Source organism: Aquarana catesbeiana, linkage group LG04, assembly GCF_042186555.1.
Source record: "Aquarana catesbeiana isolate 2022-GZ linkage group LG04, ASM4218655v1, whole genome shotgun sequence".
In the NCBI taxonomy this organism is placed as follows: domain Eukaryota; kingdom Metazoa; phylum Chordata; class Amphibia; order Anura; family Ranidae; genus Aquarana; species Aquarana catesbeiana.
Window position 1 is genome coordinate 322,898,709 of NC_133327.1, and position 23,579 is coordinate 322,922,287.

General features: G+C 44.2%; 1 protein-coding gene across 1 annotated transcript in view; it reads right to left on the reverse strand.

Annotated features, from left to right (window-relative positions):
* Positions 1 to 23,579, reverse strand: part of IBTK (inhibitor of Bruton tyrosine kinase) — a 164,125-nt gene that overhangs the window by 69,950 nt on the left and 70,596 nt on the right. The window contains exons 13-16 of the mRNA XM_073626859.1: positions 15,144 to 15,230; positions 11,738 to 11,820; positions 11,609 to 11,646; positions 5,666 to 5,762 (exon numbers count right to left, since the gene is read on the reverse strand). Coding sequence (XP_073482960.1) covers positions 5,666 to 5,762; positions 11,609 to 11,646; positions 11,738 to 11,820; positions 15,144 to 15,230 — 305 coding nt within the window. The remainder of the gene's footprint in view (positions 1 to 5,665; positions 5,763 to 11,608; positions 11,647 to 11,737; positions 11,821 to 15,143; positions 15,231 to 23,579) is intronic.

The window sequence follows — 23,579 nt, forward strand, 5'->3', positions numbered from 1 at the left end:
ATTCCGGATGAGGCTTTGGAATTCTGCTTTGCAGGTTTCCGTCCCCAGGACTTCTTTTGTGCCCGGGCCTGAGGTTTTCCTCTAGAGTCTGACGGTGGAGGCCATCGCCACTGCATAGAGGCGGATGCCCCTGGCACAGGAGAAAGAGTCCGCTTAAATGCAGGGCGTGTATACTTTATTTGGACTGGCAAAACTTTTCCCACTAGAAATCATTTGGATGTATTTGTCCAAATCATCCCCAAATAGCCGATCCCCATGAAAAGGAAAGCCAGTCAGGTGCTTTTTGCATGGTGCTTCAGCTGACCAACATTTTAACCACAGGATCCTACGCATGTGTACTAGCACAAGCGCAAGGCAGGACGCCTGGTGAATAGAATCTTTCATGGTGTCTTTGGCAAAACATAATGCCCTTGGCAGTTCGGCCAAATCCTGTTCTGCAGGAACCTCCTTAAGGGCCTGTCTAAACTGGTCCTTTAGGGACTGACAGATGCCTATTGCAGCGACTGCAGGCTGAGTAACGGCACCTGCCAAGGAAAAAGAGGATTTTAACAGGAATTCCAACTTTTTATCTGTTGGATCCTTAAGCATTTGTGCATTGTCTACTGGACAAGTTAGCCTTTTATACACACTGGAAATCGCAGCGTCAACTGCTGGTACATTCCATTTTTTGGTGAATTTTTCCTCCATGTGATAGAATGCTGTGAATCTCTTTGGAGGGAGAAAATGCTTATCTGGGTGATCCCATTCAGCATAAATAAGCTATTATAGTAATGCATGGACAGGAAACGCATGCAAAAGCTAGAGGATGACAGTGTGGAGGCACGGCTGGAATTCCCAGCGCCTGGGGGTGGGATTTCTGGTACCTTTGTGGTGTCTTTTTTGGGAGCCATAGTGCTGAGCACAAAAAGCAGAGGCACTAAGTAAATGTACAACTCGCTGAGCAATAGTCTAGCAAAAACAATACTGCTAATAAAGTTCAGCTTTGGTGCTGAGTATAAATGTTATTTCCTGTACTGGAAATGTCTGTATGCATCCTTACGTGCCCCCAGTGCTCCAGTGTCCTGTGTGCCAGACCGCAGCTGTTAGCTGAGAAGCGTCTGTGCCTGTCTCTGTCCCCAGCGCCGTGTGCTCGTGGACTTACGTCCTACACACGGCTCTGCACCTTAAGCCACGCCCCTGTCATTCAACACGTCCTCCCCTCTGCTTAAACTAGCCATAGTTTGCGCGTGCGCTAACAGCATCGCTGCTTTGATCAGTGGAGACTCAGCGAGAGGGAAGGAAGGGAGGGCTAGGGAGGCGGGATTTTAAAAAAGTTATGAGATTCTGTGGGGATAAGTGCATATAGGAAAGCCGCCGCCGCACCCCCCGTGTTGGGGGGGAGGGGGGAGTACAAACTACTGTTGTACCTCCCTTCCCAAAGGGGGGGAAGGCAAACATGCTGTTCTCTGGATGAGGAATCCCCCCTGGCTTGCTGAGACCGCACACATGCTGTTAGCTAGGACACTGAACTGACTGAGAAGCGACGTACTAAGGTACTGTATGTGCATTTACTCCCTCTAGTGGAGACTTTAAGGCATGACCACATTTTTCTCATCGAAGAAACAACCATAGGTGGACTTTTTACAGTTTCTAGGCTTCTTCCCCTACCTTATCCTCGCCGCAGGATACTGCTGAAGTCAGACAGATCCGAACTTCACCCATCACAGCGTGCTGCGTTTAGTAAACCTTCAAGGACCGGGTCCCTTTTTATCTGGGTTCCACTTCCTTGGACCTGTATAGCACCCTTTAGGAAAAACTTTAGGTAATGTGAGCATGACCAAAAAGCCCTGGGTTCCGGGGTCCAGTCTTACAAAGAGAGGCATTACAGGCAAAACCTCGTGCTTCGTATACGAGGCCCAGGTACCATCCATCTTGGCCTCAGTGGTCCTTTGGATAGATCCGGTCTGTGGAGGCTATATAAATCCAACATGGATCCCTCCTGGAGCTCCTCAGAGCACATCTTCACTCATGACCAACACCTTAGACACTGGCGAAAAAACTGAGGTACTCCTGGTAGGAGGAGGGGTTATACAGGGAGTGTACTTCCTGTATTGGGTATACCAGTGTCCATCACCTGAAGGTGCCTATATACCCACATAGTGATTACTATGGTGCTCTGTGTCCCATGATGTACGATAAAGAAAATGACCAACCCGGGGTGCCAGATGTGCTAGCTACCCCACTTCATCCACCAAAAGCCTAAATAAAACCTGGTTTTGCTTTAATACCCACAGAACCACAACCTTTTTATTGCTCCCCTGACACTCAGTTCAGCCATTGGGAGTTATGTAATAATAATGTTCTAATGTGCTCTATTCAGAGCTTACACAGGACAAAGGAGTGCCTACCAATCCTCTAGGTAGGTAACTGCTGCCTACAGTAGAATTAGACACTGGCATACAAAAAAAAAAAACTATAGGCGAGCCCAGGGTAATCCTATCATTCTTTTTTGGCACAGCAGTACCAAGTGTGGGACCTGTGTCCCTCAGGGGACAAATAAATGATTTTATGGTGTTTGTAAAAATCAATTTTTATTTGTACACCAAGACACAGATGTCATTCACTTTTGGGATGTCCAAAAGCAGTCCAACTGAAGGATGGGCAACAGAACAAATGAATGCTAAGAAGCCCAAGAAAAAGAACAGCAACTGGGCACTGCATGCAGCTCAAATAGCCACCTATTTGCCTGAAACTGGTAATCAGATAAGGCCTAACATCCACCCAGTAGAACTTGTAAAAAGACTCAGCGACAGCCTCACACCAAAGCCCAAGAAGCACTCACTGGATCTAGTATCAGTCCCATAAGAAGCAGCTGCTGACAGATTGATACTCACAGCCTCAATCGCATATGGGCATGAAGGGAGATTTACTTTTGGTGAACGAGAACCAGACAGAGGTCTAGAAGAACGACATTCTTGTTGAGGTGAAAGTCAGAAACTACTTTAGGAAAGAAGGAGTCCACATCCTCACAAATGTCTTAAATCAAGGAATGAGAGGCCCCTGTCTCTTAAAAACTAGACTTCAACAGTCATGCCATTAAGGCCAGTGACCCTAAATGCAAGATGGTAAATCAGTCCTTGAGACAGGAGAGTCAGACAATCTAAAAAACTCATGGAACATCTGTCAGAAATCTTACCAGGTCAAAGTACTAAATCTGCCTGGGACAGTTTGGAGCAAATGAAATGCCCTCCATCTTGGAGCAGTTTTAGGCCTTGTGCACACTGGACGTTTTTTACAGCTGCTCCTAGGGGCGCCTGGTGTTTTTTTTTGGTGCCTCTAAACTCCCCTGCATGTTAGCCTATGTAAAAGGCTTGACGCTACTAAATACATCTAAAAGCGAGGTGCGTTTAGCACTTCAGAATTTATTAATTTCAATTGCCAGAATAAATGAAACCTCATGCCAATTAAATAAATGCCCAAACACCAGTCTCTGGTAAACTGGTTTGAAAAAAGAAGCAGCTTAGGTGCGCTTTTAACACTAATGTTCCCTATAAGGAGAAACAGCATTTTACAATAAACCAGTGTGCATGAGGCCTAAGGAGAGGAAAGGCATAAATCCAACTCTACTCATCCCATGAAGTCACAAGAGAAACCACTGCTTCCTCAAGAGGATCCTTGTATCTGAAGTCAAATATACAGTGTCCCACACCTATGACACAAAACCTGGAACACCTCCTGGTGTAGAGACCACTCCCCCAGGGTCCAGTCCAATGCTGCATAGACAAATCGCCCCCAAGCTCTAAGATCTTGATTAGCAGATGAGATTCCTTTGACAACCAAGTCCTATGCATTATCAAAGGGCCCGGGATTCCACACCAGCCGAGAAGGCTGGCTTCCATTGCGAGGATCTTCCAGAAGACAGGAAAGGACTTCCCAACTCCGGAGTTGGATTCCTGAGCCATCAAACCAGGGACAACGTGGTTCTTGGTTGCAGATCAATTCCTCTGTCCAGGAAATGGAAGGACTTATCCCACAAGGACAAAATAGCTTGGAGGCCGCAGACAGATCAGAGAATCTGTGGAGGAGGCATGGAAACATGCTTGTGGCTTCTGCAGTAAGAGTCAGCAAATAACTATGCTACTTGGCTCCCTGGAAAGAGTAGAAGAGACAGCCACAAATGATGGAGCTAGGGAATACCCTGAAGATGACCAAAACTCTGGCAAAGGGCAAATTGCTGGAAAGCAAATGTCAGCCTCATCAGTAGGCAGCATTGGAGCTGCCAGTGGAGTGTAAGCTAGAGGCACCCAGTACAGCCAGACCGGCCCCTCTGTCTAGAGCCAGATATGTTGCACTCTAAGGTAGAATGCAACATAGATCAAGTTACAAGGCAAGGCCTTAGATACTCATGAACCCAAGTGCTGGAAGCAGGTGTATGGTCTGATGACTGTAGGTGACAAAGTTACTGTAGGCAGGCAGTGGGAACGGACTGAGGATTGGCATTCAACATGGCCCTTGCAAGCATAAGCAGCAGAGGGAAGGTACTTCCACAATGCTGAATTGCAGGAAAAAGAACATGGACAATCCACCCTGTGAAAGATCATCAACACTCAATCCTTTAACATTAACCCTCTCCGGAAGGCTGAGGTGGGAGTTTAGAGGGGCTCAGAAAACCAAATTAGAAGTCAGCTTCTGGTGCTAAACCACAAAAGCCTACACTCAAATGGGTATTCAGACAGAAAAAGCAAGCATTTAGGCAATGCCACAGTAATGGAGTTGGAAAGTGCTACACAGCTAACTTTTATGAGTACTTGATGTTTTGAAAGCACCACAAGTCTGAAGGTCACTTTCAGGCTAGCCACACAATGACGGGTCTAGTGGGGTCTGGGTACAGCACTCCATAGCTAGGCTGAAGAAAGGCCAGATAGTTGCCATGTAGAGACCAGCTCTAGCAGTGATGTAGCTGGAATCTTGACTGGGAAAAAAAAATCTAATGAAAAAGGCTAGCAAAACAGGTTAGATTTTGTCAGCCGAGCTGAAGAAAAGACATTTCTCCATCTAGGACACTACCAAAGAGCTGAGGCATGATTAAATAAGAGGGGTTATCCTCCGCTCGCCTACAGTTTTTTTGTTTGCCAATGTTCAATTCACCTGTAGGTTACAGACATACACTGATGGAAAAGTAAAACCGAAATACATCTAAATTAGATACTTTGTTTTAGCCATACACCAAGCAGTTTAAAAAGTGAAATGACGGATACATGAACCGATGCCAATAACTGGCTTGTAGTGTATAAAGCCATTATATGAAAATGCCAAAGAGAGTAGCAGTGTTTGCAGAAATCCTTCAACACTTTTTTTTTTTTAATATATGTTGATCCTGGAAAAACTGGACGGGAATCATCAACTAATGCCGCGTAAACACAGCCGGACTTCCCGACAGAAAAAGTCAGATGGGAGCTTTCGGTCAGACATTCCAGCCGTGTGTATGCCCCATTGGACTTTTGCTGTCGGCATTTCCAACGGACTCAGATATAGAACATGTTCTAAATCTCTCCGTCGGAAATGCCGGCGGAGTTTAGACCGTTCGCAAGTCTAGAAATTGCTGTCTGATGTTTCACCTTAAATGATAAGAAATCTGTTCCTGTATGGGCAGCCTCAGAGACATAGGGAATAAAAACACACTTGCCTTTTACTGTAGGCGCTTCATCAGTGTAGATGTAATCAATAATAACCTGTAACACATCTGAGTGCACAGGCATTTCTAGAGCTGAACAGCATGATGCCTGTTAAAAAGAGAAAAAAGTCATAATTAAAAGATCAACTGCAAACTATTATTATTATATAGGATTTACATAGCGCCAAAAGTTTGCTCAGCACTTTACAAAATGAAGGCAGTTACAATAAAATTTGGTACAAGAGGAATCAGAGAGCCCTGCTTGCTAGACCTTACAATCTAACAATGTTGCCAACAGTCCATAGATTTGCGGGCAGCCCGTAAAAACAGTGCACTTTTTCGGTGCCCGTAAATGTCTGTAGGAGCCGAACGGTGCCAGTAAAAATGGCTGCGACAAGCTCAGGTGAGAACTGCGCATGCGCAGCACCAACTCCGGAAATCCCTGAGACAATCCGATCACGAGCCCGCGCCGCTTGGCTCGCACCTGCGCCCGCTGATGTCCTGCCGCAAGCAAACACTGGCCTAAAATGCCAGGAGCCGAGCCAGAGGGAGTGGACACGGACAGTGCAGTGGAGGTGGAGGCTCCAGCAGCACCGCGAGACGAGTGATGGACAGTGCAGGGTGCTGCGGACCTGGCCGGGCCGACCCCCTGACAGTGCCACTAGCCAGCACTGAGCGCCACATCCTGCCCTGGCTGCAGCCCCCTGGTGAGTGTGTGGTGTGCAGCTGTGCATGCATAGTTACAAGCCAACTTGTCTTGAACTGAGTCCCACCACTGGACCCCTGGCCTGGCTGCAACATCCATCCATTGCTTGACTGGCTGCCAGACAGGCAGCAGTTTCCAGACACTGGCAGTGGTGAGATTGTACAAAATCATTGTATGCAATCTCTGTCTGTTGTCTCTCTGCTATCTCCTGTATCCTGTCCGCATGACCATCTCCTGTATCCTGTCCGCATGACCATCTCCTGTCCGCATGACCATCTCCTGTCCGCATGACCATCTCCTGTATCCTGTCCGCATGGCCATCTCCTGTATCCTGTCCGCATGGCCATCTCCTGTATCCTGTCCGCATGGCCATCTCCTGTATCCTGTCCGCATGGCCATCTCCTGTATCCTGTCCGCATGGCCATCTCCTGTATCCTGTCCGCATGGCCATCTCCTGTATCCTGTCCGCATGGCCATCTCCTGTATCCTGTCCGCATGGCCATCTCCTGTATCCTGTCCGCATGGCCATCTCCTGTATCCTGTCCGCATGGCCATCTCCTGTATCCTGTCCGCATGGCCATCTCCTGTATCCTGTCCGCATGGCCATCTCCTGTATCCTGTCCGCATGGCCATCTCCTGTATCCTGTCCGCATGGTCATCTCCTGTATCCTGTCCGCATGGCCATCTCCGGTACCCTGTCCGCATGACCATCTCCTGTATCCTGTCCGCATGACCATCTCCTGTATGCTGTCCCCATAACTGTATCCTGTCCGCATGACCATCTCCTGTATGCTGTCCCCATAACTGTATCCTGTCGGCATGACCATCTCCTGTATCATGCCCCCATTACTGTATCCTGTCCGCATGACCATCTCCTGTATACTGTCCCCATAACTGTATCCTGTCCCCATGACCATCACCTGTCCGCATGACCATCACTTGTCCACATGACCATCACCTGTATCCTGTCCGCATGACCATCTCCTTTATCCTGTCCGCATGACCATCTCCTTTATCCTGTCCGCATGACCATCTCCTGTATCCTGTCCGCATGACCATCTCCTGTATCCTGTCCGCATGACCATCTCCTGTATCCTGTCCGCATGACCATCTCCTGTATCCTGTCCGCATGACCCATCTCCTGTATCCTGTCCGCATGACCCATCTCCTGTATCCTGTCCGCATGACCCATCTCCTTTATCCTGTCCGCATGACCCATCTCCTTTATCCTGTCCGCATGACCATCTCCTGTATCCTGTCCGCATGACCATCTCCTGTATCCTGTCCGCATGACCATCTCCTGTATCCTGTCCGCATGACCATCTCCTGTATCCTGTCCGCATGACCATCTCCTGTATCCTGTCCGCATGACCATCTCCTGTATCCTGTCCGCAGCCTCTAACCATCTCCTGTATCCTGTCCGCAGCCTCTAGCCATCTCCTGTATCCTGTCCGCAGCCTCTAACATCTCCCGTATCCTGTCCATATCCTCTGACCACCTGTGCCATGTCCATATCCTCTGACCATCTGTACCCTGTTCCTGTCCTGTGCTGTGTCCATATCCTCTGACCATGTCCTGTGCCATGTCTGTATCCCCTGACCATCTCCTGTATCATGTCTGCAATCTCTGACCATCTCCTGTACCATCTCTGCAATCTCTGACCACCTCCTGTACAATGTCTGCAATCTCTGACCATCTCCTGTACCATGTCTGCAATCTCTGACCATCTCCTGCACCATATCTGCGATCTCTGACCATCTCCTGTACCATGTCTGCAATCTCTAAATGGTAACGCTGCCAGATTGGGGATAACGAGAGAAGTCAGATGTGTGTGGACTGTTAGAGGAAACTATAGGATAGAACCAGAGCCGTCAAGCTGGAGTTGCCTGACTGAGCCGGGGGGTGGTGTTGAACACAATAATGTAAGGGGGCACTAAAATAAAGATTCACCCTTATATCAGTAACCCTCCCCCCTACCTTAGTGTATTTACTCTGCGGAAGGTAATCTCTGGTCACCAGAGTCACCCCCTTATTAGCGTTTCCAATGTTCCCCTTTACATCAGAGTCTGCAGGATTTTCTCTTACAGTGCAAGGGAGAACTCTGCGGACCCTGATGTAAAGGACAATGCTGCAGACTTTGATGTAAGTGGGAACTCTGATGTAAAGGGGAGCGCAGAGTCCCCCCTTACATCAGAGTTCCCCCTTAGACAAAAAGGGGAGCGGAGAGGGTGGGACTTTAATTGAAGCACATGAAAGCGAAATAATGGTAATTATGTGGAACAGAGAAATTTTATTGTTTCAATATAAATGTACAAAGATTGTTGGTACATGATAACAGCATTAAGAGGATAATATATGTATCTTGAAATAAAACCGTAGATGTCAAGGTACAGGTAAAATACAGTACACAATAAAATGATAACAGAATAACAATTGAAGAGCGTGGTGATTGAATGAAAAATTCCACAAAGACATGATTTGATAAAATAGTAAATATAAGGTGAAATCTGCAGGGCCTATGGCCTCACTAAGCCTGTAAGGGTAATGATTGTGTAAAAACTTGAGCCAGATATAGAGTAGGTGGAAACACGGCATCATGTAGCTCTACGCGTTTCGTGGCTGAACGCCACTCGTCAGGAGCATGCACGTGGTAGTCTAAAAAATGGATATAAGGATAATCAACGATCATATTTCCATGGATAAGGGTAGAATACCATCACCAGCAGCACGTCAGTGCATACTTACTGGTTAAGGTCTGCAGGGTAATGGAACAATGTGAGACGCCGAGGCATCCGGAAAGACCTTTCATGTGCTTCAATTAAAGTCCCACCCTCTCCGCTCCCCTTTTTGTCTGACTAATAGGGATGGAAACATGTGACCTTACCGGGCCACGGTTTCATTTAAAGTCCCATAGGGATGGAAATACATAATCTTACCAGGTTTAGGCTTCCTAAAAGTCCCTATAATCCCCTTCTCTCTTTTGTATTAATATATTTAGGGATGGAAGCACATGTTTAAGTCCTACTGCAATTACCCTTAAAAATTTCCCCTGTAACCAATGATCCTATGTTAAGCCCCTCCTGCGCTTTATTATTTTTTATCTTTTGTTATTTGTCATCTATAGTATTTATGCTTGTTACCATGTGTAGCACCATTTATCTTTTTATTATCAATTCCAACGCTGGTGCTGGTTTGGTCATTGTGGTTGCTGCGGCGTCCGCTCTCCTCCTCTGGGGGCCGTGACGCGCATCACGGGCTCCCGCCCCCTTCCTTGCTTCTTGGATGCCGGGGGGGGGCCGGCGGGCCGTCATGCGCGTCGGCGTCATGCTTCCCATGCAGTGCGTGTGACGCCCTCGGCGTCATCACGCACTTGCTGGTTGATACCACACTCGTGAGCAATGGGGGAGCTATGTAGGTGCCGTCTGGCCGGAGTGTTCCGATCAGCGGCACTTGCCCTCCCCCAATCCCATGCCACGCAGCATGATGGCGGTGGGTGGAGCTTTGACGGCACCTATATGGGCGTCTTGCCGGACGGTTTTGACACTCGAGGCTCTGTGGATACTACACCTCACACCCATCTTTTCTCTGCAATGGGTCTTTCACTCCTTCAGGTATATACGCATCTATACCCCTTACCACTAGTCACCTTGTCCTCACTCTACCACTGTCCCCAGCGGGTTCCTTTCTACACTGATCCCTTTTCATGTGCATATTTTCCATCCTGGTCTGTGTTTTCCTCCTTTACCATTTCCTTCTCTTTCTGGCTCCACATTTCTTTTTCTGCCAGTCTTTTCACTGGTCTCAACTTAATTTCCTTCTTTCACTTGTGGCACAGCCTCCTGCCCTCTTTTCATCCCACTTTCAGTTTTTGTTGTCACTCCTTCACTTCTATTCAACTATTTTCACTTATTCACAGTGATTCCTTGTGGTTTCATGCCTGCCCCATTGACGGCCTGTGTGGGGGGTTTCCGTGGAGCTGTCCACTGCGGCTCCCGGTTGGAGGTCTTTCCGGATGCCTCGGCGTCTCACATTGTTCCATTACCCTGCAGACCTTAACCAGTAAGTATGCACTGACGTGCTGCTGGTGATGGTATTCTACCCTTATCCATGGAAATATGATCATTGATTATCCTTATATCCATTTTTTAGACTACCACGTGTATGCTCCTGACGAGTGGCGCTCAGCCACGAAACGCGTAGAGCTACATGATGCCGTGTTTCCACCTACTCTATATCTGGCTCAAGTTTTTACACAATCAATACCCTTACAGGCTTAGTGAGGCCATAGGCCCTGCAGATTTCACCTTATATTTACTATTTTATCAAATCATGTCTTTGTGGAACTTTGGAATTTTTCATTCAATCACCACGCTCTTCAATTGTTATTCTGTTATCATTTTATTGTGTACTGTATTTTACCTGTACCTTGACATCTACGGTTTTGTTTCAAGATACGTATATTATCCTCTTAATGCTGTTATCATGTACCAACAATCTTTGTACATTCATATTGTAACAATAAAATTTCTCTGTTCCACATAATTACCATTATTTCGCTTTCATGTGCTTCAATTAAAGTCCCACCCTCTCCACTCCCCTTTTTGTCTGACTAATAGGGATAGAAACATGTGACCTTACCGGGCCACGGTTTCATTTAAAGTCCCATAGGGATGGAAATACATAATCTTACCAGGTTTAGGCTACCTAAGAGTTCCCCCTTAGATCATGATCTGTGGCATTGTCCTTTGAACCAAGGTCCGCACAGTTCTCCCATGCACTGTAAGGGGGAACTCTGTGCTATTTGGGGTATTTTAACCTGACCTTCATGTAAATAGAGAAATTTGGTTTTTGACTTTTGTTCAACTTAAACACATTGCTGATAGCACTAGCTACATGCTTATAGTTTAAATATGAATAGTTGCACAGTTTAGCACCGAAAACAGACATTTTAGATACTTTTTGCAATGCCAGAAAAAAATTGGTGCCGCTTGAAAATTTTGGCATCTTGCCAGTAAATTTCACTTGGGGGGGGGGGTTGGCAACACTGCAATCTAAGTACAAAGGCTTTTTATTTAACTGTAGTTCTGCCTATTCTAGCCCACATCACTAAATATGTCACTCCATAAACACTGCTTGCTTGCTGTACAACACTCATTTACTTCAGATGCCTTTTCTATCTGGGTGACCTTTCAACAATACTGTAAATAGACTCAATTTCTCCTAAAAAATAATTGCAAAATTCATCATACCTCAATCCAAGAGTTTCCAAGCATGGAGTGAAAGTATTCTATGAGAATGAAAGCAAAGGATTAGAATCAAATTAATTGGATAATGTAAATAAAAATAATATAGTTCTGCAAACAAGTATAAACACATACCAAGCCTTGCGCATAGAACACATTTATGGCATTTAAATTCTTTCCCATCTTCTGATCTCATTGTTACATCACACAACGAGGTGCTGCAAATAACAAAAACAAGTCGTTTACTTTTCACATTTTTTGGATTTCCGTCTATTCCTAATTCTCTTCCACTAGCTGCAGCACTGTCATTTGAGTAAGGACAGTATGCCAACGTATACCTAAAGGCAAAACCTTTTTTTTTTTAACTTTTGGATAGAGTAGAGAAGGATTAGAACATCTGTCAGGTTTTTACTGCTGTCTCTGTCCCTATTAGTCCTGTTTACCATTATTACAAAAAGTGAAAGTAAAAGAAAATTCTGAATTTTGGGTTGTCCCACAACAGGAATAGTGGAAATTTCTTCCAATGGGGACACTAGTTCTGGTAACCCTGGTGTCAGAGGATTACCTCATTTTACAGGGGGTTTTCTTCCAGTTTTGGCTATGGAACAGGGAGTAAAGGGAAATCTCCCCAACGAGACACAGATGCCAAAAATAAACCGTACAAAGGACATGTTATAACCCTCCCAAAGTAACGAAAAAAAGATTTGCCTTTTGTTCTTAATTTTCATGTCTGCAGACAATGCTACACTATCCAGCCTAACTGATATCTTTATTATTTTCCTAAAACTTGATCATTACAGTTAAAGTGGTTGTAAACTCTTACAGACCGCTTTTCACTACAGGTAAGCCTATAATAAGGCTTACCTGTAGCTACCCAGGATATCTCCTAAACTACAGCACAGTTTGGGAGATATCCACTATATCAGCATGTGCCGTCACCAATCGCTCGTTCGTGCTGTTGCTTCAGCTGATGTGCCATTACCGGCAGCTCCTGCGCACATGCGCGGGAGTGACATCATCGCAGATACAGCCAATCACAGCGCCAGATCCCTGCGATACCTGAAAATAACTCAGAGAGACATGTCACTGGGCAGAGCAGTATGCTGGGACCTCTGCAGGGGCTTCAATCTAAGGCTACGCATACTAGCTCATTATGCCTTTGTCTTGCAGGGGTTTTTTTTTTTGGGGGGGGGGGGTTATTACCACTTTAAAGTACAAGGTCTTCCCAGTGGACTTAACGTCTGGAGGGAAAAAGATTTCAGGAGGTGGTTCTGTCTAGCTCAGTAGATTGCTTTATAGCTTTTAAAAAGGCCTGGATTCTTTACTAAATGTACATAATATAACGGTACTGACATTTATAGGTAAAGCTGATCCAGGGAATATCCTGCTATGCATACTAGCCCTTTGTCTTGCAGGTTTTTTTTTTTTTGTTGGAATTTTTTTAAAGGGTTTACAACCACTTTAAGCACCATATAGCAATATGGTGTTAGGGTGTGACTAAATCCCCATATTTTTTGAAAATGTTTAGGCGTTTTAAATAGCCTTGTAGGAGGTAAATGTCATTTTTGCATGTGTGCACTGTAATATTTTGTTAAATTCACTGGAAGTTCAACATGGCACCTCATGGCAAAGAACTCTCTGAGGATCTGAAAAAAATAATTGTTGCTCTACATAAAGATGGCCTAGGTTATAAGAAGATTGCCAAGACCCTGAAACTGAGCTGAAGCACGGTGATCAAGACGATACAGCAGTTTAACAGGACAGGCTCCACTCAGAACAGGCCTCGTCATGGTCAACCAAAGCAGTTGAGTGCACATGCTCAGCGTCATATCGAGAGGTTGTCTTTGGGAAACAGACATATGAGTGCTGCCAGCATTGCTGCAGAGGTTGAAGTGGTGGGGGGTCAGCCTGTCAGTGCTCAGACCATAAGCCACACACTGCATCAAATTGGTCTGCATGGCTGTTGTCCCAGAAGGAAGCCCCTTTTAAAGATAATGCACAAGAAAGCCCACAAACAGTTTGCTGAAGACAAGCAGACTAAGGACATGGATTACGGGAACCATGTCCTGTGGTCTGATAAGACCAAGATTTACTTATTTGGATTAGATGGTGTCAAGTGTGTGTGGAGGGAACCAGGTGAGGAGTACAAAGACAAGTGTGTCTTGCCTACAGTCAAGCATAGTGGTGGGAGTGTCATGGTCTGGGGCTGCATGAGTGCTGCCAGCACTGGGGAGCTACAGTTCATTGAGGGAACCATGAATGCCAACATGTACTGTGACATACTGAAGCAGAGCATGATCCCCTCCCTTCAGAGACTGGGCCGCAGGGCAGTATTCCAACAGGATAACAACCCCAAACACACCTCCAAGAAAACCACTGCCTTGCTAAAGAAGCTGAGGGTAAAGGTGATGGACTGACCAAGCATACCTCCAGACCTAAACCCTATTGGACATCTGTGGGGCATCCTCAAACGGAAAGTGGAGTAGCGCAAGGTCTCTAACGTCCACCAGCTCCGTGATGTCGTCATGGAGGAGTGGAAGAGGACTCCAGTGGCTCTGGTGACCTCCATGCCCAAGAGGGTTAAGGCAGTGCTGGAAAGTAATGGTGGCCACTCAAAATATTGACACTTTGGGCCCAATTTGGACATTTTCACTTAGGGGTGTACTCACTTTTGTTACCAGTGGTTTAGACATTAATGACTGTGTGTTGAGTTATTTTGAGGGGACAGCAAATTTACACTGTTATACACGCTGTACACTCACTACTTTACATTGTAGCAAAGTGTCATTTCTTCAGTGTTGTCACATGAAAACCTATAATAAAATATTTACAAAAATGTGAGGTGTGTACTCACTTTTGTGAGATACTGTAAATATGTATATGTATATATATATATATATATATATATATATATATATATATATATACACACATACTTTGCTTTTTTTTTTCTTTTGATGGCCTCACCCCCGCGGGCTGCTGAATATTTTCACCTGGGACAAAACTGCAGCGGTAAGAGGGAGCAGAAATGTGTAAGGCAGGGGGTGCTTACTAAGCTATAAAACTAAGAGTTATCAATTGTTCACACTGGCGTACTAGAATGTACGCTCATGTGAGGGGCGCATTTGCCTGCACAGCGATGTACAGGTGAACTGTGCATCCCTGTGTAGACAGTCCCATTCCTGTCAATTGGGATGCAGCAGCTGCACAGAAATAGCCCCTGCTCCCAATCTGACAGCTGTGTGGATGCACAACCCCAAATGCTCACTGTCACTAAATAAATTATATTATTTATATATTACGCCCATGTGAACAAGGCCTTCAGTTCATATACAATGGAGATGTCAGAAGTTGTTAATTGGGCTTATGCAATTTTCAATGTACAAGAAGTAGCAGAAGATGGATTCTTACTGCTTGCTCCAAGTACCTCACTCTGCACTTTACCACCTGCACCACTATATTGTAATAATCTAGACCAGTCAAATCTACAAACTGATAAATACGCTTTATAGAATGATTAGGGTTATCATTAACTACATACAATTTCTTTTGATTGAATCTTTGCTTGTTCCCACTTTTCTTGTTTACAACATTAATTGCTCCATTTTCATATCGAACGCCATCCAGCCTAGAAAGCAAAATATAACATTAGAAAACTAGTTATTCAGTGATTATTATCTGACAGCAGAATTCCTCACAAAAATTCACTAAAAAGGTCACTAGTTTGAAACATTTGTTATGATATACACCAGAACGCTAATCAAACATTTTTTCACTTTTTCATTACAATGTGCTGTGTAAGAAAGGTTTACTCCCATGAGGTCTATGTCACTTTAACCACTTCAGCTCCAGAAGGTTTTAGCCCCCTTCCTGACCAGGCCATTTTTTGCGATACGGCACTGCGTTACTTTAGCTGACAATTGCACGGTCGTGTGGTGATGTACCCAAACAAAATTGACGTCCTTTTCTTCCCACAAATAGAGCTTTCTTTTGGTGCTATTTAATCACCTCTGTGGGTTTTATTTTTTGCGCTATAAACATTAAAATAACGACAATTTTGAAAAAAAAAAAACATTTTTTACTTTCTGCTATAAAAACACACCCAATAGAGTTTTCACTGGCAGCGATCAGCGATTTTTTTTAGTGGGACTGTGACATTGCGGCGGACAAATCTGACACTAAGTGACACCAATGCAGTGATCAGTGCTAAAAAAAAGCACTGTTACTGTATAAATGACACTGGCAGCTAAGGGGTTAACATTAGGGGCGATCAGAGGGTTAAGTTTGCTCCTAGGGAGTGCTTTCTAACTGTGGGGGAAATGCTGACACTGGCAGAAACACAAGATCTTCATTTTCCTCCCTCACAGTATGGCGGTCTGCCTTGTTTACTTGAAAAGGTACCTGCAACGCTTTGATACGACTTTGATCCAGAGAGTGTAAAGTTGGATCAAAGCTGCACTCAAAGTCTCACTCTAAATCGTGCAAATTTGTGGTTGCAATAGTGGAAGCCTGACTTGTCATGCGACTTTGTGAGCAAAGTCGCATGACAAGTCACAACCCATTGATTTTAATAGTACCCGTTCCCATCTATGTGACTTTGAAAATCAGCGACTTTGAAAATCAGCAACTTTGAAAAAGTTCTGGCAATGCTTTGATGCGACTTTGATGCAAAGAACGTAAAGTTGGATCAAAGCTGCACTCAAAGTCGCACTCTAAATCGTGCAACTTTGTGGTTGCAATAGTGGACACGTAGACTAAGGCTCCACTAGTATGAATTGTCATGCAACTTTGGACACAAAGTCGCATGACAAGTCACAGCCCATTGATTTCAATGCCACCCGTTCCCATCTATGCAACTTTGAAAGTCAGCGACTTTGGAAAGATACCTGCAATGCTTTTATGCGACTTTGATCCAGAGTGTAAAGTTGGATCAAAGCTGCACTCAAAATCGCACTCTAAATCGTGCAACTTTGGGGTCGCACTAATGGAAACCTAGACTAAGGCGCTGTTTCCACTAGTATGAATTGTCATGCCCACTGATTTTAATGGTACCCGTTCCAATCTATGCGACTTTGAAAAAGGTACCTGCAATGCTTGGGTATGGAGTGTAAAGTTAGATCAAAGCTGCACTCTAAATCGTGCAAATTTGTAGTACAATAGTAGAAACGTGACTTGTCATGCGACTATGTGTCCATAGTCGTATGACAAGTCACAGCCCGTTGATTTTAATGGTACCCATTCTCATCGATGCAACTTTGAAAATCAGTGACTTTGAAAAGGTACCTGCAATGCTTTGATGCGACTTTGATTCAGAGAGAGTAAAGTTAGATCAAAGTCACATTCCACAGTCGCATCAAAGTCACACTCCAAAGTCGCACTCTAGCCTTAGGCTATGTTTCCACTAGTGCGACTCCAAAGCTCTGCGACTTAGAGTGCGTCTGAGTGCAGCTTTGATCCAACGTTACACTCTGGATCAAAATCACATCAAGGCAGTGCAGGCACCTTTTCAAAGTTGCATAGATGGGAACGTTTGCCATTGAAATCAATAGGCTGTGACTTGTCATGCGACTATGTGTCCAAAGTCGCATGACAAGTCGCACTAGTGGAAACTGAGCCCTAAACGCATTTGTAGCCAACTTACTCACATGTAGCTCCCTCAGCTGGGCATGTGCCTCACCATGCTCACAGTGCCATGCAGAAACAACTATGTGGTTGTACACTGTAGAAAATCTGCAGCATGTTGCATTGTAATCTATCTTACAGTTTCTAACAAACATGACATACTTCCAATGCCTGCCCTCTCTCTCTCTCAGGAGAAACTGCTATCCAAAAAGGAGGCTGTGAAGACAGGAGGAGATCTGAGAAGGAGAGGAGAGATGGGGGTGGGGCTGGGCAGGTCTAGGCGTGTCTGTCTAAAAAGGAGAGGAGGGATGGGGGTTGGGCGTGTAGAAGAGAAGGACTTTTCAGGAAGTGAGAGGCCCCTATGCAGAATTCAGAAATAAGGAAGTAAGGTTGTCCCTGAAGAACAGGAAGAAGCTGATTGTCTGGCTTTGATTAGACTGTCTAAGCTTGGCAATCAGCTATACAGAAAAAGAATAATGTCTTAGAACTATATTTAACATATATTTAATAGAAACATTTTAATTTTTGACTGGACTTCCACTTTAAGTGGTTCAGGAACACTGTCATTTCTAAAATATTTACACTTGGGGATCAGAAAAATTGTAACTGGTTTGGCAGTGATCAGAGATCCTGGAACTGGTATGGCAGTGATCAGAGACACTGAGTGGTAAGGCCGTGATTGGGGATAATGACTGGTGCGGCAGCGATTAGGGGCACTGACTGGCAGCACTGGTCTGGTGGTGATCAGAGGTAATGGCTGGCGGCAGCACTGACACACAATAACAGAATAGCCAACCACTGTAAATTATCACCATCACAGTGGTACGATGTCACCATAGTGTAAAAAATAAAAATAAACTACACATATATTACATATTTTAATTACACTTTTTTCTATTACATCCAGTCCCCAGAGCAGTGCAGTGTTACCATAGTAACACTGCCAGTGCAGTGTTACCATAGTAACACTGCACTACTCTATGGAAGTAATTGGGATTTTTTGCATTTTTGCACAATGACTGCTTATAGAGCCATGATGACTGTATAAGCAATCATTTCTGACAGTTGTCAGATTCCTGCAGCCATTGAGAATTACTTTGATAAGCTGTGATTGGCTACAGTTATCACATGGTACAGGGTGGAGATGCTTGGCCCTGTTCCATGTGATCACTGTGACTAATCACATATACAGTAGTTCTGAATGGCTCTATGAATGGCAGTCGTCTTTACTACTGGACTACTGATTGGTCAGTGATCATATGGTACCAGGATGGAGCATCGCCGCTCGGTACTTGGATCAGTGATCCACTGTAGAAGTCGACCGATATGGGTTTTTTTCTGGCCGATGCCGATGCCGATATTTAGAAATCGCGGTGGCCGATTCCGATATGTGATGCCGATTTTTTTTGGGCCGATATATTTGGCCGATTTTTTTTTTCCCTTCATCTCATAAAATCTAACAGTTAGACCCCTTTCACACTGGGGCGTTTTTCAGGCGCTTTTGGGCTAAAAAGAGCGCCTGTAAAGTGCCTGTAAAACGGCTCCCCTGCAGTCTCAGTGTGATATCCCGAGTGCTTTCACACTGAGGCGATGCTCTGGCAGGATGTAAAAAAAAGTCCTGCAAACGGCATCTTTGGAGCGGTGTATACCGCTCCTCCACCACTCCTGCGCATTGAAATGAATGCGCACCGCTGCCGAAGCGCCTGCAAAGCGTTTTGGCAGCGGCGCTTCAGGGGCGCATTTAACCCCTTCCTCAGCCGCTAGCTGGGTTATAAGCGCCCCGCTAGCAGCCGAATAGCGCCGCTAAAATGACGGTAAAGCGCCACTAAAACTAGCAGCGTTTTACCATCAACGCATGCCCGCTCCAGTGTGAAAGCAACCTTAAGTGATACAGACAATTTTTTACATTTAAACATTAAACAAAACAAACCTCCAATCAGTTCACTTGTATGTAGAATTTAGAAAAAAAAAAAAACTATCTTAAATATTAAATACACAAAAACAGGTAATCAAAACTTTTGGACGAAAAAAAAATGGGCTAACTTTACTGCTTAGTTTTTTTTTTTTTAATTCATTACTGTATTTTTTTTTTTTTAAATTGCGTTTGAAAGACCGCTGCGCAAATACCGCGTGACATAAAATATTGCAACAACCGCTATTTTATTCCCTAGGGTCTCTGCTAAAAAAAATATATATATAATGTTTGGGGGTTCTAAGTGATTTTCTAGCAGAAAATACAGGATTTTTACCTGTAAGCAACAAGTGTCAGAAAAGATTTAGTCTTTAAATGGTTAAACTGAGAAATTCTACACGGAGTTCAGTCTATTGATAAAAAAAGAACTTGAAGAGATTCAATGTATCTTCTTATCAGACTTGGCAGGCTGCCCAGAGGAGGAGAGAAGATAACTTTCAGGCAACTTGCATTGACTCTATTACAGAAGTCATTTGCAAGTCACAGCTGAAGTTACAATCGGCCTTTTTTATCAGCACAATCGGCCGATGCCGATTAAGTAAAAAAACGCCAAATATCGGCCGATATATCGGCCGGCCGATATATCGGTCGACCTCTAATCCACTGTGTGCAGTGGACAAACGATTGCACAGATGCAAGTCCCTGGGATGTGCACACAAGGTGCAGATCTGGGAGGACGTACAGGTACATCCCCTTAGATTGCCGCTTGTCTTGTCCAGCCATTTATGTGCAATGGTCGGGAGGGAAATGGTTAACCTGGGAACCTCACTAAGCACTCAAACACTTCTTAGGCAAGCATCAAAAATGCTCACAAAAAATGGCAGCTCATTGAGAAAGTTTCTCTCCAGCACAGGAAATCATTAGCAGCAGCGGCGCTTCCCAGCAATTATCCATAGCACATAAGGCTTCACTGTCATCTGAATACTAGGCAATATGATCCATAAGGCCAAAGACAGAGCCCAGTGCAAGTGCAAAAACTCACAGTTTTTCTCTCCAGCCTACAAAATGATGCTGGTGGTGGCCATAGCTTATTACAAGCTGCAGCCAGCACTCTGGCCAAACCTCAAAGCCCAGGCTTTAAAACCAGGGCACCCAATGTTGCAGTGCCTTCCAATCATCCCTGCGATCATGGAAATCCACTCCTTCCACTAGGAGCCCATTTTAATCCAAACCCAGAAGGACACAGGACACCAACACAGCACAGAGAAATGACAAAGACGTGAGCACACCTAATGATTCTATGGATGACATGAGAGAATTTAGATATCCCATTACAGCCTTTCCTACTACTAATCGGCCCATTTTGGACACCACCATGAAAGATATGCTTGTATCTTTGCGTTTATCCCTGCACTCAGATATGATGTCATGTTTGCGTCAATTTAAAGTGGAAAGTGTAGGAGCTTGGAGATCAGGTCGAGTATATTGAATAAAAAAAATGGGGTGGTTTGCCTCACCATTCAAAACTTTGGTAGATGCACATAATGAAAAAGAGGGGAACCTGTCTTGGCTAAAGTCTTAAATGACAGACTTGGAACACAGGTCTCACCATAACAACCTTAAGATTCCTGGCATCTCTGAATCTGTACAGCCAGCACAACTACATAAATATGTTCATGATCTTCTGCACTGTGTTCTATCTTCTATCACAGAAACGGAATTGGTGATAGATTACACCACATTCCCAAGCTGCCTCATTTACCAGATAATGTTCCATGTGATGTGCTTCCACACATTCATTTTTATCATGTGAAAGAAAAAAAAAAAAATGCTAGAAGCTTTGCAGATATATGAACACATCCTGAAAAACTGACAGGCGGACCTGATCGGAATGTGAGAAAAGGGTCTTAAAAATGCGATTTCCATTATGTTGGATTCAATTTTAGACCCTGATGGCAGATTTATTATTCTTCTGTGTGAGATTGAGTCAAAGTCCTATGCTATGATAGATCTTTATGCTCCCAACTCACACCAACCTCAGTTCTTTTGTAAAATTACCTCTGTTAAGCAGGGTTCTCTTACAGTATGTGGAGACTTTGAAATGGAAGTCCACACTATTCCGAACTAAGCTTAAACTTGCTCCCACCCCTGTTCTAAATCTTATTCCAACTACCTTGTGAAAGGCAGATGCCTATACTTACCTATTCTAAAGGTGCTCTGGTCTGGACACATGATCAGCTCCTAACAGTGGCTTCAGGGAAAAGAAGGGACAGTCAATCACAGATATCCCATAGCAAGTCTATGGCTGACTTCACCACACAGGCATTGCAGCTGTTGTCCTCTCCCCTTAACCTGGCCGCTGGGGAGATCATGTGACTGGACCAGAGTGCTCTGAGAATAGGAAAGTATAAGCATCTTCCTTTATTAATTAGAATAGGATTTAGAAGGGGATGGAAGCAGATTTAAAGTGATTGTAAAGGAAAAAAATGTATTAAAAAAAATAAACAAACATGTTATACTTACCTGCTCTGTGCATTGGATTTGCACAGAGCAGCCCAGATCTTCTCGGGTCCCCTCTCCATTGCCAAGTACCTCCATAGCAAGCTGCTAGATTTAGGGGCACTCATGTATGCTCACTCCCAAGCTGGCTCGCTGCGTCCATAAGACACAGAGAGCATGGCTCAGCCCCGCCCCCAAACTCACTGGCTGTGAATGACAGCAACAGGAGCCAATGGCTCCCTGCTGCTGTATTTCAGCCAATCAGGAGGGAGAGACCTGGGAGAGCCTCGGGTCTCATGCACATCGCTGGATCGAGATCGGGCTTGGTTAAGAATCAGGGGGGCTGAGGGGGGAGATGCACACTGAAGGTTTTTTACCTTCATGCATAGAATGTACAAAAGTAAAAAAACATCAGCCTTTACAACTACTTTAAGCTTAGGAATAACTTGGACTTCCATTGTAATCTTACTACCACTGCCAAATGGGCTCTACAGCTCTTCATAAGTGACCTTTCCCCTTACTCGAATTTCTTTTTCACATGTAGGCGGTACACCATTCATGTCTGGAGATGCCAACATGCTATAGTATATATCTGACCCTTTGGTTCCCTGGAATACGCGCAACGTGGTTATAAGTGGTATAATTCTATAATTTTGTACACAGTTTAATAGGAAAAAAAATCAGACCACTGACAATCTCCTTTCTGAATTTCATGCTTTAGAAGATAAACAGAACAAGGAATTGCCTGACAAGGCAATATCACCTACCTTGACTAAACTTCAGCATGAATTACAAAGCTTGTGTGAGCAGTAAGATAAGTACTCCAGAAACCTGAGACTTAAAGTGGTTATTTAGCCTAGAAGTAAAAAATTTAAAGTCAGCAGCTACAAATACTGTAGCTGCTGACTTTTAATAATAGGACCCTTGCTTGTCCAGGAATCCAGTGTGGTCCTAACCAAGCAAGCTCCTCAACCGTCTTTGGATCCAGGCGCCAGCATGTTTACTTTGGGAAGCCGACAGACTGTTTGCGAATTCACAGCCGGCTTCCCACTGTGCATGCGTGAGCAGTGTGGCTTTGTGACATGTCCCAGAAGGCTTGGGGGGGAAGAAGAGGGGCTGAACTTCTGCTTGGAAATTGGCTTCTTAAATTAAAAATATTTTAAGTATTTGCAGATAGCACATTACCTACTAAAATATCTGGATAGAACATTGCTTATTTGCAGGAAGGTGTGGCAATATTACACTTTCACCAAACCTAACAGGAGAGGCATATCTCTATTTTAGAACATCTTACATGGAAAGGTGCCTTTTGACAAACACCATTTATGAAATGGGAGCTTGACTTAACCACTACCTACTGTAAACTTTGTAACACAACCAGTTGTGTTAAAATGGTTCTAAAGCCTAAACATTACCTTAAGGTTAGGGCTAGGTTTGCATTAACCACTTCACCTAAGGAAGATTTATGCCCCTCCCTGACCAGGTCATTTTTTGCGATATAGAACTGCGTTACTATAACTGACAATTGCGTGTGTGTGACACTGTACCCAAATAAAATGTCATTTTCTTCCCACAAATAGAGCTTTCTTTTGGTGGTATTTGATCACCTCTGCCTTTTTTTGATTTTTTGCGCTACAAAAGAACGACTGACAATTTAAAAAAATAAAATAAAATGTTTTGACTTTCTGCTCTTAAACATATCCAATAAAAGAAAAAAAAAATCAAATGTATTCATCAATTTAGGCCAATATGTATTCTGCTACATATTTTTGGTAAAGAAATCCCAATAAGCGTATATTGATTGGTTTGCGCAAAAGTTATAGCATCTACAAACTGTGGGATATTTTTTTTTTTTTTTACTAGTAATGGTGGCCATCAGCAGCTTATATCAGGACTGCGATCTAACTTTTTTGGGGATCAGTGAAATTACAGTGATCAGTGCTT